Source organism: Muntiacus reevesi, chromosome 1 (genome assembly GCF_963930625.1).
Source record: "Muntiacus reevesi chromosome 1, mMunRee1.1, whole genome shotgun sequence".
Taxonomy (NCBI): Eukaryota; Metazoa; Chordata; class Mammalia; order Artiodactyla; family Cervidae; genus Muntiacus; species Muntiacus reevesi.
Window position 1 is genome coordinate 7,200,263 of NC_089249.1, and position 15,207 is coordinate 7,215,469.

A 15,207-nucleotide genomic window follows, 5' to 3' on the forward strand; every position below is an offset into this window, starting at 1 on the left:
TTCCTGGTTTGACCAGAGCCTCCAGGGTTTCTAGACATCAAGGTGTAATGAAAGATGTGTCTCCATGGCTGTTGAATGTGACCTCATGTTGTTAATTTCACCAAGACTTCACTGGGCTTACAAGGATCCCAGACTTAATCTGTATTATTCTCAAAGTATCTTTGTGCCCACATTAGCAGGCCTTAAATTAGGATCATTGCCTGTTCCCCAAATCTGACACCCTTTGGGAAACTATTTGGGAAAGGCGTCAAACTGAAACCCTGGTTCTCTCTCTTATGTCTTGTAAGAGCTTAAAACAAGGGCCATGTTTAAAACAAGTCATGTTTGACTCTTTGTGACCCGATGGACTATAGCCCACCAGGCTCCCCTGTCCATGGGATTTCCCAAGAAAGAATACTGGAGTTGGATTGCCTTTTCGTTCTCCAGTTAAGACAAGTGAATGTCCCTCAAATTCACTTTTCCTCCTTTGTAAAGTATGGGTGATATTTATCTCTACTAGTTGTAAGATACTGTGACAATAAATTGAGATCAAGGCCTATGGAAGTGATTATTAATAAAGCTTGTCCCAAGCATTTAGCTTTGAAAACTGTTGTTGTTCATTCATGTAATGAATATTTATTGAGCACATACCATGTAATAGGTACAGTTCTAGGCCAGGGGTGAATTCAGTGGATAAAATGGGCAAAAATCTCTGCTCTCACAGAACTTGCATTTTAGTGGCCAGAGACAATCAATAAATAAGTAAAACCTGTAACAGATCGGAAGCTAATGGGTGCCGAGAAGAAAAGAAAACTTGCGACAATTTTGAGAGTGATCAAAGAAGGCCTCACTGAGGAGTTAACAGTTAAGTCATAAGCTTGAGAAGATGAGGAATCAGATCTGGGGATATCTGAGGGCAGGACGTTCTAGGACAAAGTGAACCACTGATGCCAAGACCCTTGGGTGGAAGCATGCCAATGTGGGAGGGAGTAAGGGGGAGAAAAGTAAGGTCACAGGGAACCTCTTCTTGGTGGGCCTTAGAAGTCACTGGTGTATGCTCTAGGTGATGGGGGAGTCTTGGACAGGGGTGTGACATGAGATAACTTGTATTTCAAAAGGGATAGCTTATCTTTTAAAAGGAGTCCTCTGGTTCTTTTGTTGAGAGTGGCAAGGGTAGAGATGGGGAGACTGGTTAGGGGGTGGTCAGAGTGATTCAGAAAGAGATGGTAGGTCTTAGAACACAGTGGAATGGAAGTGGTGAGTAGATCTGGGGAGATTTTCTGAATGGGGAGCCTCCAGGTTTGTTGTGAATTTGACTTGGGGCTTGAGATGAAATAACAAGTCAAGGATGATGCCAGCTTGTGGTCTGAGCAACTGGAAAAATAGAACCACTCTTAAAAAAGATGAGGAAAGACTATTAAAGGAGTAGGTTTAGGGAGGAAAGATTAGGAAATCAGTTGGGAGCATGCTAAGTGTGAGATGTCCATTAAATGCCCAGCAGAGGAGACCAGTGGATAAATGAGCCTGGACTTCAAGAGAGATGGGGCCAGAGATAGAAATTTGGGAGCCACCAGCATGTAGATACTTAGACCCATGTGACTAGATGAGCTCATCAAGGGTGTGAATGTGTTACTGAACTGGGTTCTTGGACTCTTTAATCAATAGGAATTGATGAGGGACAGGATGAAATTCCGGCAAGGCTTCACTGGGACTTATGCTACAGCACAAAGGAATGAGAAGTAATAGGTTCCCTTCCTCAGTCTCCTACTGGCAGGGGAGCCAGTTTCTGAAATTGGGTGTGAGATCAGGTTAGCGTGCTGGCAGGGGAATCACCGAGGCTGTCTCCCCGTGCCCCTGGCGGTGCTCTGTGCAATACCCTGCTTTTGCTCCAGGCCCCAGAAATGGCAGATGCGTTTTGGCCTTTGTGTATCTTATTGTTCATGATTTGCCCCAACTGTGCATGCACACAGTTGTTTTTAGTCCCTTATAGTTTCTTTGTATTCTATTGCTGGAGGAGACGTTTGTCCAGATGCAAGCATTCCAGTAAAGGGTCCCAGGTTCCAGCCTGTCTCAAATGTTAAGTTAAGAAGAAAAGAGAGGCAGTCTAAGGGTTGTGCCTTGGGACTTTCAAATATTAAGAGTTGGGGTTGACGAGGATGAATTAGCAAAGAGGGCTAAGAAGGAGGGGTCAGTAGGTTGGTAAAGGACCTGTAAGCCAAGTGAAGAAAGTATTACAAGGAGGAAGGAGTTAGCAACCGGGTCAAATGTTGTTGAAAATTTGTGAGATAAAGCCTAAAAATTGAACACTAGATTTATTTTAGTGAAGATCCTTGGGGTGAAATAATGGGGGGAAAGTCTGCTTTAAGCAGGTTTAAGAGAGAATGGGGAACAATGAAAATAGAACTTTTTGAGGACTTTTATTATAAAATGGAGCAGAGAGATAGGATGGTGGCTTGAAGGGAAAGAAGGGTCAAGAGAAAGCGTTTAAAAATTTTTTTTTAGAAATTTAGATATAGTCTCTGTGCTATACTTTATAGTTTCAGAACTTATTTGTCTTTTAATTGACATTTGTACCTTTGGGTCACCGTCACCCATTTTGCCCACCACCCTACAACTCTGACTTTGGCAACCACCAGTCTCTTCTGTTTGTTTGAGTTCGATTTTTTTTAGATTCCAAATGTATGTGAGATCATTCACTGTTTGCCTTTGTCTGTCTGATCAGGGCTCATCTATGTTGTCACAAATGGCAGGGTTTCCTTCTTTTTTATGGCTCTGAATAACATTCCACTGGGTAAATACCACATTCTCTCTATCCATTCATTTGTTGATGGACCCTTAAGTTGTTTCCATGTCCTGGCTATTGTAACTAATGCTGCAATGAACACAAAATTTTTGATGATTTAAAAAAAAAAAGCAAAACAGAACGTTGACTCAGCAGAGGGAAAAACTGGTGACTGGGAGGAGAGAGGAGAATTGCTGGAGTGATGACCTTGCAGTGCAGATGGCAGGGGGACTGGGGGCTGTGTGGGTCTCGGGGCAGGGGCTTGCAGGAAATCCATTTGGGGTCCTGCCATTTATTCCCATTGAAGTAGGAAGCAAGGTCATCAGCCCTGAAAGGTGGATAAGAGGCAATTTCCACTCCTGTTTTTTTCCTTCACCTGGTAGCCAATTAATCATTCTCCAATCACCTCTACCATTGGGATTTCCCCTGTGTCCCTCCCTCGTTCCCACTGCTCCCACCTTAGTCAAGTTCAAATCATACTATGTCGGTGTCGTAACCTCACAACCTCTCAGCCATCACCCTCTTTCTATTGCAGCCTGCTGTGCATACAACTGCTGGCTCACGCTTCCTAAAATATGAATCTCTTTCTGCTGGGGTCTTACTCAAAATGCTTTCTTGGCTGCCCATTAAAGAGGATGAAGGCCACATGCGCAGTGAGGGCTTTAGGCCTCTGGAAACCCTTCTTGGTTCAAAAGGACTGGCTGTGTCATCTCACTGTGACTTGCATTGCCACTTTAATCCTGTTTCCACCCTCTCCTTTGCAAGCTGGTTTTGTGACCCAAGGGACGCTGAGACTTCTCTATGCCTGATTCTCCTCATCTGTAAAAGGAGGATATAATGGGACATACCTCTTATGAGTGTTGCTAGAATTCAATGAGACTATCACAGTGTTTATTTAGAATAGTTACTGGTATAGTAAAAACACTTAATCAGATTCAGCTATTCTTTTTAAGATTTTCTCGATGTGGACCATTTTTAAAGTCTTTATTGAATTTGTTGCAATAATCCTTCTGTTTTAAGCTTCGGCTTTTTGGCATGTGAACTGTTAGTTCCCTGATCAAGGACTGAACCCCCAGCCCCTGCATTGGAAGGGGAAGTCTTAACCAGTGGACCCCCAGGGACGTCCCAGATTCAGCTCTGCTCATTCTATCTGAGACCCCTTCCCTTACTTCCTGATAATCTTCCCTGTTCTCTGAGACACAGCTGCCATGTCTTTTCCCCCCAAGAACTGTTTCTTGCTCATCCTTTCCTTCCTGCACTGATCTCTCTTCTTTCTCTCCATCCTTTTGACCTGTCCCCAGACACTCATAAAGGGTGGATTTCTTGAGGGCAAAGGTCATGCCTCTTAAGCTGTTACAGCCCTGTTCCCTAGCAAGTTGCTGGACTCTCACGACTTCAGATTTGACAGGGGTTATTTGACCTGTTCAATTAGTTGAGGGGGTAAATTTGTTTGTCGTTCAGTCTGAAGCCTGTGTGTCCTCTCTCCCATGTGCTTACTTCATGGCGTGTGCAGCTGGTCTGCAGCCTAATTCATGGGTCTGTCACTACTTCTCCAGAGACCTCACGGCAACTCTGCCAACATCTGCCCTTCTGGCCACTTTTCAGGATGGCTTTTCAGTTCCATACCTGTTTATGGCTTCATCTTCTTTTCCTCTGCTTTCTCCAGTGTTAGAAAGCTGTCTTTTCCTTCCCTTAAGAGAGCAGCTGCCCATCTCCAAGCTTCTTTGTTTCCTCCTTTCGTCTCTTTCCCAAGGCACCTTGGCTTTGAAGAGGGTGCTGAAAAGGAGCAGATTATTTCATCTTTTATGATCAGCAAAGGAAAAAGTAGGAGGCTTCATAAGGAAAATTGGCAAGATCTAAAGTTATTTGCATTTCATACGAATCAAAAGTTTTCTAAGTTTTTTTCTTTTTTTAAAAAGAACTGTCAAATAAAACAAGAAAAAAAAATTGATCTGAACATTGAAACACCTGCTGCAGACCTGGGGGCTTTGAATTTAGCAGCTTTCGTCTGGGCTCAAGAAATTCTCTGAATTAGAAAGGCTTTTGCTTCTCCTTGGCTTGCTGCAACATTTCATTTCTAACGTCACTCTTCACTTTCCTTTCAGAATACAGCAGAGCCAAAGAGCTCCTCTGCGTGCCTGTGGACGTGACAGACACTCTGAGATGTTTTAGAGAGACCTTGGAAAAATCCAAATATCACAACAGGTCAATCCGGCACAGCAGAAAGTTGCTTTCGCTATTTCTCGCACAGACACAGACACAAGGTGAAATTCAGTCATTAGTCGCTCCTATGCACCTGTGGGGATGGGTTCTGGGACCCCCTGTGGGTACCAAACTCTGTGGAGGCACATGTCCCTTACAGTCAGCTCCCCCCTGCCTGGTATCCATGGCTCTGCATCTCCAGAAAGAGAGGGCTGACTGTGCTTACTCTGTGTTCCTATCTCTTTATTTCCACAGGGTACCACCCTGTGGGTCTGCCTTGTTCTGCAGTAGGTTCCTCCTTCCCCCACTTGCATGCCTGCTTTCAGCTGCCTTTCGCTTTTTTCTTCTTGTCCAGTGGGTCACATCTCTGTTTCCCACACTTGATTCCAACCAAAGCACTGCCTCACTCATATGCTTGTATGCCTTCTGAGTATGCTCCCTTGAGTGGAGTAAATAGGAAAGCAGTGTTAATGTTTGACTCCATACCTCTGTGCCATTACTATTTGCTCTGCAAGTATGGTGCTATAGTCTTGTTTTATTTTCATAGTAGATAAATTGATTCGTACAGAATTAGCTACAGTCTTTTACCAAACCACTACTTTATCAATGTCAAGCAAATAGTTGCATTTTAGTATACACACCAGTAAAATTCCTTATTAATACCATAGATTTTTATCTTAGCTTTAAAAAAAAAGATATTCTTTATGTTTGGTTACTTTATACTTGTATTCTCCCTTCTCAAAATCTATTGATTTGTAAGCTCAGTCAAAGCAGGGCTTCAAGTGGTTAACCTCAGAGAGAAAAAGGATACTCAAATGTAGGTTAAGAAATCCCAAATTACCTACATTTAGGTAATCTAAAATCCTAATTTATGTTTATAATCCTTACTGTTCAAATTTATCAGATTAATAAAATTACATTTATTTTAATAAACTTAAAATAATTGTATTTTAAAGTTATTAATAATAGATTTAAATTTAGCATCTAAGATGCTAATATTCTCTGAACTGATTTTTTTTTTTTATTAGTTGAAGGCTAATTACTTTACAATACTGTAGTGGTTTTTGCCATCCATTGATATGAATCAGCCATGGATTTACATGTGTTCCCCATCCTGATCCCCCCTCCCGCCTCTCTCCCCGTCTTCCCAGTGCACCAGCCCCGAGCACTTGTCTCATGCATCCAACCTGGACTGGCGATCTGTTTCACACTTGATAGTATACTTGTTTCAATGCTGTTCTCTCAGAACATCCCACCCTGGCCTTCTCCCACAGAGTCCAAAAGTCTGTTCTGTACATCTGTGTCTCTTTTTCTGTTTTGCATATAGGGTTATCGTTACCATCTTTCTAAATTCCATATATATGTGTTAGTATGCTGTAATGTTCTTTATCTTTCTGGCTTACTTCACTCTGTATAATGGGCTCCAGTTTCATCCATCTCATTAGCACTGATTCAAATGAATTCTTTTTAATGGCTGAGTAATATTCCATGGTGTATATGTACCACAGCTTCCTTATCCATTCATCTGCTGATGGGCATCTAGGTTGCTTCCATGTCCTGGATATTATAAACAGTGCTGCGATGAACATTGGGGTGCACGTGTCTCTTTCAGATCTGGTTTCCTCAGTGTGTATGCCCAAGAGTGGGATTGCTGGGTCATATGGCAGTTCTATTTCCAGTTTTTTAAGGAATCTCCACACTTGAACTGATATTTTAGAAATTAAACCGATTATTTTTTTTTACAACTACTGACAGAAGTTTACTTATGTATATAAATGTGTATCTGTGTATGTATATATGTATATATGTATAATGTATGTATGTATGCATGTATGAATGCCTATATGTGTCGTCGTCGCTCCCCTTCTCCCCCTAAAAAGCACTTGTTATGATATGTACCCACAGATTTTGGTTGTATTGTCCAGAGACACACTTTACATTAAGTTAGCCCGCCATATCATGTTTTTGAGCTTCCCTGTGGCTCAGATGGTAAAGAATCCGCCTGTAATGCGGGAGACCTCTGTTCGATCCCTGGTTTGAAAGGTCCCATGGAGGAGGGCGTGGCAACCCACTCCAGTATTCTCGCCTGGAGAACATCTATGGACAGAGAAGCCTGGCGGGCTGCAGTCCGTGGGTCTCAAAGAGTGGGACACAGCTGAGCGACAAAGCACAGCGTATCCTGTTTAAGCTCCTTGGGTTATGGTGCACATTCACAGTGGGGAAGGGCGTAGATACAGTTCCTAAGGGTGGTTCACACCACTTCATTCTGAATTTCACCTAGTATTAATACTAAGATACCCTCAGAAGTTTATCTCTAGTCCTTGGCTGTAGACCTAAATCCACTTTAGCTTTTCCCTCCCTCAGGTTTCTAACTCCTTCCCCTAGAATATTTTCCCCTTTCTTTTCCCTGTGTGTTCTCTGACCTCACACAGACACAGATTCTTTCCTATTTCTTTCCCCTCAGGTCAGAACTACCTGTACGTTGCGCCTATCCCAGAGGTCTCTGCCCCAGAGGCAAACTAACATCTTACTGTTGGAAATTCTTTTAAAAAAGTAAACTCAAACTGCACAACTTCTCCCCCTCTGCCCCCCGCCCCGATCCCCAGGAGGAGCAAAGCATTATCTCAAACTTTGCTTTCCAGCAAACTGCCCTCCGTCCTATTCCTTCTGAGGTAACGCGAGTGTAGAGCACGTTGACGTAACAGACCCTTCAGAAGGCCACAGAGCCCCTCAAGCTGTAAATGAGGCTCAACTCTGTGTAAGCCCTTCCTTCTCCCTTTCCATTTCTCCTGGTTTTTCCCTCCTCATAAACTTCCCTTCTTTCTCCATTTGTAAGCTTCTTTTTAAATTTTCCCGTGAATTTAGGAGACAAAGGAGGAGTGAACAATTTGAAATTTGCTCCTGGGAAGGTGGAGTTCTCCCTGGGGACGGAAGAGATGCACATGCCGACGCCCCCCGACCTTTCTCAGGAGCACTTCCGAGTCTTCAGCTCAGTGGAGAAGAGCAGGCTTCCCTCCTCACAACTCGGACTTGTGATTTCTTCTTATTATGAAACTATTAGTAAGGTTTATTCATTATATGTTCATTTTCAATATGATCTGCCACATTAATGTTGAGATTGCATTTGTTCTTGAAATGATACCTTTTTTAATATATTTTTTATTGACGTATAGTTGATTTACAATATTGTGTTAGTTTCATCTATATAGCAAAGTGATTTGGTTATATGTATGTGTATATATTTTCAGATTATTCTACATTGTAGGTTATTATAAGATATTGAATATAGTTCCCTGTGCTGTACAGTAACTGAAATATCATCTGTAGAAGTGTGATGAAAGAGCTTGAACATAGAGTCTATTCATCACACCCTTGTAGGCAGTAACAGAGCAGTGAGGAGACAGGCCGCTGCCAACCCCCTCCCGTGATCGTCTCCAGCCTAGCTGTTACCATTGCGAGATTCTAGGTGCCCTCCCACTTATCCCGTTTTAACTGAATCTGTGACCCGTTTGTTGAGATGTGGCCACTCTTATGTGCTTTTGCTTTGCCCCGGCTGGTTCCATTTTCCTGGTCTTTCCACTTGATTTGGCTTTTCTACAAATTCAGCAGTATAAATTCAACATGTTGTAGACCCAATGTTCCCCTTTTTTATAACAGAAAATATTCCCCCTTTAGTGCCTGAAATAAACTTTGTATTAATATACTCTGCCTATACACATTATTTAAAAAAATAAATATGAAGTTCTAAATATCAATTGAAGGGTAAATGAAATGAAATCACTTTTTAATAAAAGAATCTATTTGTTAATATGTAAGAGGTTAGGTGGGCTTTCCAGGTGGCCCAGTGATAAAGAACCTGCCTGCCAATGCAGGAGATGTGGGTTCAATCCCTGGGTTGGGAAGATCCCCTGGAGAAGGACATGGCAACCCACTGCAGTCTCCTTGCCTGGAGAATTACACAGACAGAGAAGGCTGGTGGGCTGCAGTCCATAGAGCTGCAGAGTCAGACACGACTGAGCGACTGAAAGACAACAGTCGCAGCAAGAGCTTAGGTGCCGGAGGCGTAGAGAAGCGGTCAGATGCTCGGACATGGTGCACACGGCATACAGGCTGCATGGGAATATGGCAGCTGCAAACGCAGACTGATACAAGCATATTATACTGGTTACTCAGGTACTGTTAGCACTGTTAATTTTGGTGCCATGATGTTCTAAAATGGCAAATGTAGGGCATTCTGAACAACAACAAAATATTACAGGGATTGCATTTCTGGAAAACTGCACATTTTGAAAACATGCAATAATACCCTTTCTATGTATAAAATGAAGTTAGATGTTAGACTCAGATAATTATCTACAGGTTTCTCATCTTTTTCCTCCCTGTGGGGGAAGGTTCTGTACATTGCAGGCCCCCCAGTGCCAGGTCCTCACTGAGGAAACACTAGCAGTTGCCCCATTGTGACAAATAACAACCCCCTTCCTCAGATTTCTAAAATACACACTAGCCAATGGTGCTGCCCTCATTAGGAACCAGTGCCATGTTAGATGGGTTGTTTTTTTTTTTTTTGGCTGCACATCCTGGAATGCATGCATTCCTCAGAAAGCAGCAACAAATTCAGGTGACAGTAAAGCTGTGCTTTTTTGCATTTGGGTGAAGGAAGACTCTGATATGCTGCACTCTTGTCACATCTCTGACCCAAACCAAACCATTCAGGCCTTCCCATCTGCTGTAAGGCAGTGTTCGCATTTTCCCCTTGGCATTCAGATGCCTCAGCAACCTCACCACTACTGCTTCTCCAGCCTCCCCCAAAACCGCATTCTGGACACATGTGACATTTCTGTGTTTTATACCCAGTCCGGTCTCCCTGCTGTGCTTTTCCTGGACTCTTTCTCCTTCACCATCTTGACCTGCCTCACTCTTATTCTATCTGCTTTATTCACGTTTCCTACCTATTAGATCCAATCTTGTTTCCTCCCTCTTAGGTCCACTTTCCTACTCCCTAACATTCAAACAAAACATCGTTTGTTCTCTATGGGTATATCATGTGACATTTAGAGGGTCTGTTAACGTGAAGTTTGCTTATCTACACAGTCAAGGTATAAAGCAATTTAAAATATTCTTGCATATATAAAGGAAATATTTTACAGGGACTGACATTTGTTCTTTCACTTGATTAAAAATACAGATGTTCTTCAAACCAGCAATCAAAGAAGTCTTAATGTGCAGGCATTGCATGAACTTGGAAATCTTCTCATCTTCGCACAAAAGAAAAGGTAGCTTATTTACTGACTAGTAAAACAAGGAAAACTCTGTTCACTTGAAAAATGTTTAACTATTGTGAGAAAAAGCACCATCTTTTGTAAATTTTAGTTCTTGGATAATATTCCATTGCTGTGTTTTAGTCATCAAATGCTGCCGGAGAGAAATGGTTATGAGCAATAAATGGCACAGATTCATTCTCTAACATTTTGATGAAAATGTTTATTCAATGCATTTTCCTTCCTTTTTGAAACATAGATTTAACAACACAGATCTCATGCTGCCCAATGCCCCGTTTCTGTTTCAGGGCTGCTTTTAAGTGTTGGAGTCAAGCTCTGGATAATATTTTCAGAAAAGAAGATGTGCTCCATACGTGGAAGGAGCTTGGCAGCTCGCTCACCAATGCCACTGATGGCCGGCCACCTCCAGGTTCCAAAGACTACAGTGAGGAGCTCCTGTCCAAAGGCGGCATCTGGGGGTGTTTGCAGGGAGCAGTGATATCAGCAAAGATAGCACAGTGCGTATGATGCTGGAGCCATCTGTGTGGGCCCTTGGTGGGCCACCCCCCGGGCCACGTAGGGTGCCTCCCGCACACGGGGTTCCGGGGCAGCTGCTTCATGTCCTGTGGCCCCTTAGACACTTCACTTGTCTGTGCTGTTGCTTGTCCAAGGCCGTCCCCTCTTCCTGTAACCTGGCCACCTCTGGGATGCGAGCACAGCATGGGTGCAGGTCTTTGCTTTGTTCACCACTGTCTCCCACTGCCAGCATGAAGATGGCATTCAGTAACTGTTGAATGAATGACCAAGTGGATGAACAGTTGGTAGGTGAGCAAGAATAACAGCTTGGAGGCAGGCCAACTAAGGCTTAATTTAAGAGCCTTCTAATAACTCTGGGCGCCCCCGGCAAGTCAGTCATCCTCTCTGAGCCTCACTATTCTCATCGGTAAGCCATGGTGACAGAAATCACATGACATACCGTATTCACTTGCTAGTACAGACTCGTGACGGAATACCATTGTGTGAGAGACTTACCGTCTCACAGTCTTGGAGTCTTGACGTCTGAGGTTGAGCTGTTCCCAGGGCGGCTTCTTCCGAGGCCTCTCCCCTGCTCGTAGGTGACTCTTCTCAGCCTCTTCTCACAGGGTCTTCCTTTCTGGGTGTGTCTGTGTCCTAAGCGCCTCGTCCTGTAAGGACACCTCTCGTGTGGGATGACGGCCTACCCTAATGACTTCATTTTAACCTGATCACTTCTTTAAAGACCCCATTTCTTAGTCACATTCTGAGGTTACTAGGGGTTAGGATTTCAACTTAGGAAATGTGGGTGTGCAGAGGGGCTTGTGTGTCCGTGGCTCAATCGTGTCTGACTCCTTGTGATGCCATGGACTGTAGCCCGCCAGGCTTCTCTGTCCGTGGGATTTCCCAGGCAAGAATACTGGAGTGGGTTGCTACTTCCTTCTCCAGGGGATCTTCCTGCTCTGGGGATTGAACACAGGTCTTCTGCGTTGGCAGGCAGATTTTTTACCACTGAGCCACCAGGGAAGACCCAGTGGGGAATATAATCAAGCCCATAACACAGACTGTATTAGTTCCCTCTTGATGGTGCAGCAAATTCCACAAAGTTCAGTAGCCTGAAACAATGCTGATTTATTGTCTTATGGTTATGGAGGGCAGAGGTCCTAAAATCCAAGTGTTGGCAGGGCTGAGCTTCCTCCAGAGGTTCTGGGGGTGGATCTGTTGCTGCCTGTCTCATCCTCCCGAGGCCTCCTGCGTTCTTCATCTTCTGTCTTCAGGACCCACAGACTTTCATCTTCCTTTCTGTCAGTATGCTTCTATCCTCCCATCTTCTCTGACTCTGACCCTCCTATCTTTCTCTTAAAGTACCATGGTGATTACACTGAACCCACGTGGATAATTTAGTAGAACTTTCCCTCCCATCTCAGGGCCCTTAATTTAATAACATCTGCAGGGTTTTTTTTTTTTCCCACTGCATCATATAACTGGAAGGAGCTTAGTTTCCTGACCAGATCATAGATTGAACCCTGGCCCTTAGCATTGAAAGCATAGAGTCCTAACTGTGGGACACCAGGGAATTCCCTTTTTTTTTTTTTTTTTTTGCCACATGAGCAACATACGCATGGGTTTAGGGAATTAGGATGCTGGTATTGTTGGGCAGGCATTTTCCAGCCTGCCACACATGGCATATGTCGAAGTCTTATCACAGTGCCTTATGTCTACTTAGGACTCACAGATATCTTAAATATTTGATTAATGTGAAAAACATAAAAAGTTTGAAGAGAGTAGAGGTACAGCTTTCCGTTATCTCTGTCGTTACAGTATAAGGCGTGATAGGCAAAAATATCTGCACAGTATTTTGAGCTGTAGAGAAAATTTTTAAAAACAGTAACTTGTCTTAGTTCACGATCACATTGTTTTCAGAGAATTAGCATTTGGGCAAGGGAAGCATGGAATTACCATTTTAAAAGTATAAAATGTTCAAAGTTTTTTTTTTAACTCTGTCCTTTGATTTTTCTTTTGCTCTCCTGAGAAGGAACTCTTCCTTTCACACACACACAGTCCCCATGCAAGTCTGAGTTTATAACTTAGTAGCACTTGACTGCAGAGAACAGAAAAGCTGAGAAAGGTTCCCAGCTTGAAAAGAACAGCTTACAGCATTCCTGCCTGAGGACACCTTAGCCAGAGGTCTCTGGGCCTCTGAAGTTGTTACTTAGTGATTTTCAATCAACAGAAAGTCATTTCCTGGGTTACCCAGCTGAAAGTCTGACTTCACAGGCTCTGTGGCACTCCAGGGGTTTTGGCTATTCTTGGAGACTCCCTGAGGAGAAGAAACTTTTCTCTCCCACCACTCAGCAGGCAAAGCACCTCACAAAGAAGCTGAACTCAGACTGGTGTTATTAATACAGTGAAGTCCACTGGTGTTAAAATAAGACTTAGGAGAGGGTAATGTGGTTTATAGTCACAAATGCCAGTTTCAAGACGCGTATAAAGAAAACTCAGACTCTACTAAGGGACATAAAATGACACAGTAATAAACACAGAGTTACCTCAATCTTTGGTGGAAAGATTTAATATCATAAATGGATCCATAATTTGCTGGTGAGGAAATACAGTGTTTCAGTCTATGAGAAGAAATTAATTAATTGTGCTCATCAAAAAACTTTAAAATTGTGCACCTCCTTTCCCCCAAAATTCCACTTCTAGGGATTTATCCACTGGAAGTAATAGGACAAGTGCTCAAAAATGTAGGTACGACAATGTGTTTCAACAATGGAAAAAAACCAAATGGAGATGAATATTTTAATACTCTGATATATGTGTCTGATAAAAATATTATAGTTCTGTAAAATAATTATATAACTGATTATGTTCAATAATATAAAATTTGTTTATAAAAATATATATTGCATAATTTCAGTCTTAATGTATCTGTATAATTATATATAGAAGGAAATCTAGAAGGAAATTGACTGAAATGTTACTGGTAATCATGTTTAGGTGGTAGCATTATTGGTGAATTTTCATTTTATTTTTTTCTGTCTTTTAGTGTTTTACATGAGAATGTAGCACTTTTAGAATTAAAAATTAAAGTTTTAACTTTTAATTAAATTAAAGGCTACTTTAATTTTGAGTTAAGATCTATGAGTATTAGAGTTGTATTTATGTAAAAATATTCTTGGAACATTATCTCTGAATCAGTTTCTTTTTCTTAGATTTATTCAGACACTGGACGTTGAAAAGAGAACCAACTGTTGCCTTTTATCAGCATTGCTCTTTCAGGTAACACTTCATATATATTGTTCTGTAGCAGCACAGCTGTTTAATAAGTAAAAAATTTTAAAAATGCAGTGGTTTATTACATTCATAAAACTGACATTAGGAAAATAACATGAACCTTGATTAAATATCCTACGCCCATCTTTCCTTTGATGACTGAACCCCTGTGGCATTTTTACCTTTAGTATTCAGCAGAGTCAGTTTTCTCATGTTCACTATAGATGGAGAAGTTTTGCAGATAAGGAAACTGAGTCTTCTCTCCTTTCATGGAGCAGTGAAGCCAGTCTGATTGAGTCTAAAGGGTTGCCCTGCCTCATCTTGAAATAAACTTTTGTTTAATTGCATGATGTAAAATATGCCATATAATGCAAGCCAAAAGTAAGTTGAAGACTACAGAAGTAGAGTGTCTCAGTTCTTAGTTTGATTTTACTGAAGAAGAATGGAGCTTTTATCCAAAATGTAAGACATTCTGAGATTCAGGAATGTAGCCAGGGGCTTCTGCAATCTCCTCGAGGTCCTGTTTACTTTGAAGGGTGGAATACCCTTGTTCTGTGTATCAGAGAGTCTGATAGCTTATGAAATCTGGGTATATAAGATCTTTGAGACAGGTTTCTTGGAGTATATGGCCAGAATTTTTAGTTTTCTTATGTTTCATACACCTCTTGCCAGTGCTTCAAAGGGACGAGGTGGAAGAGGCAAGGATGCAGAGGGAATGATAATCCGAATCAGATTTCTTCTGTTGCATCCTTTACTTTCTCCTGATATTCCTCATTCTTGAATATAATGCTATTTATGTTTTAGAATATAAGTAATTTTTTTGCTTAAATGTGGACAGCATTTCTTAGTAATTTGACACCTAAAATAAAAATTAGCTCTGGGATTTATTTTAAAAACCTGTTCATTCTTTTCATGATTTTAAAGCAAATTTGTGAAACTAAAAATTTAAAAATTGCATAATATTTTAGACTAGGTATCTTATAAGTTTAATGACCAGTCTGATTAAAGTTATTCCTGATATATGCATTAAAATAATTTGATGATGCATTTGTCAAGAAATGTCATTGTTTAAGATAACATAAGAAGCACTCCTAAATGTACAGTTTGGTTTTGTGTATTCATCTTGTTTCTGAATGTCTGGCACAATGTTGGTCATATAAATTGTATTTAGAAAGACTGGTCAGATTAAACCAATTA

General features: G+C 41.7%; 1 protein-coding gene across 7 annotated transcripts in view; it reads left to right on the plus strand.

Annotated features, from left to right (window-relative positions):
• Positions 1-15,207, plus strand: part of CFAP54 (cilia and flagella associated protein 54) — a 292,191-nt gene that overhangs the window by 149,954 nt on the left and 127,030 nt on the right. For all 7 annotated transcript variants that reach the window (XM_065937187.1, XM_065937217.1, XM_065937208.1 and 4 more), the window contains 5 exons: positions 4,867-5,025; positions 7,829-8,023; positions 10,149-10,236; positions 10,530-10,739; positions 13,950-14,016. In XM_065937187.1, the coding sequence (XP_065793259.1) occupies positions 4,867-5,025; positions 7,829-8,023; positions 10,149-10,236; positions 10,530-10,739; positions 13,950-14,016 (719 nt within the window). The remainder of the gene's footprint in view (positions 1-4,866; positions 5,026-7,828; positions 8,024-10,148; positions 10,237-10,529; positions 10,740-13,949; positions 14,017-15,207) is intronic.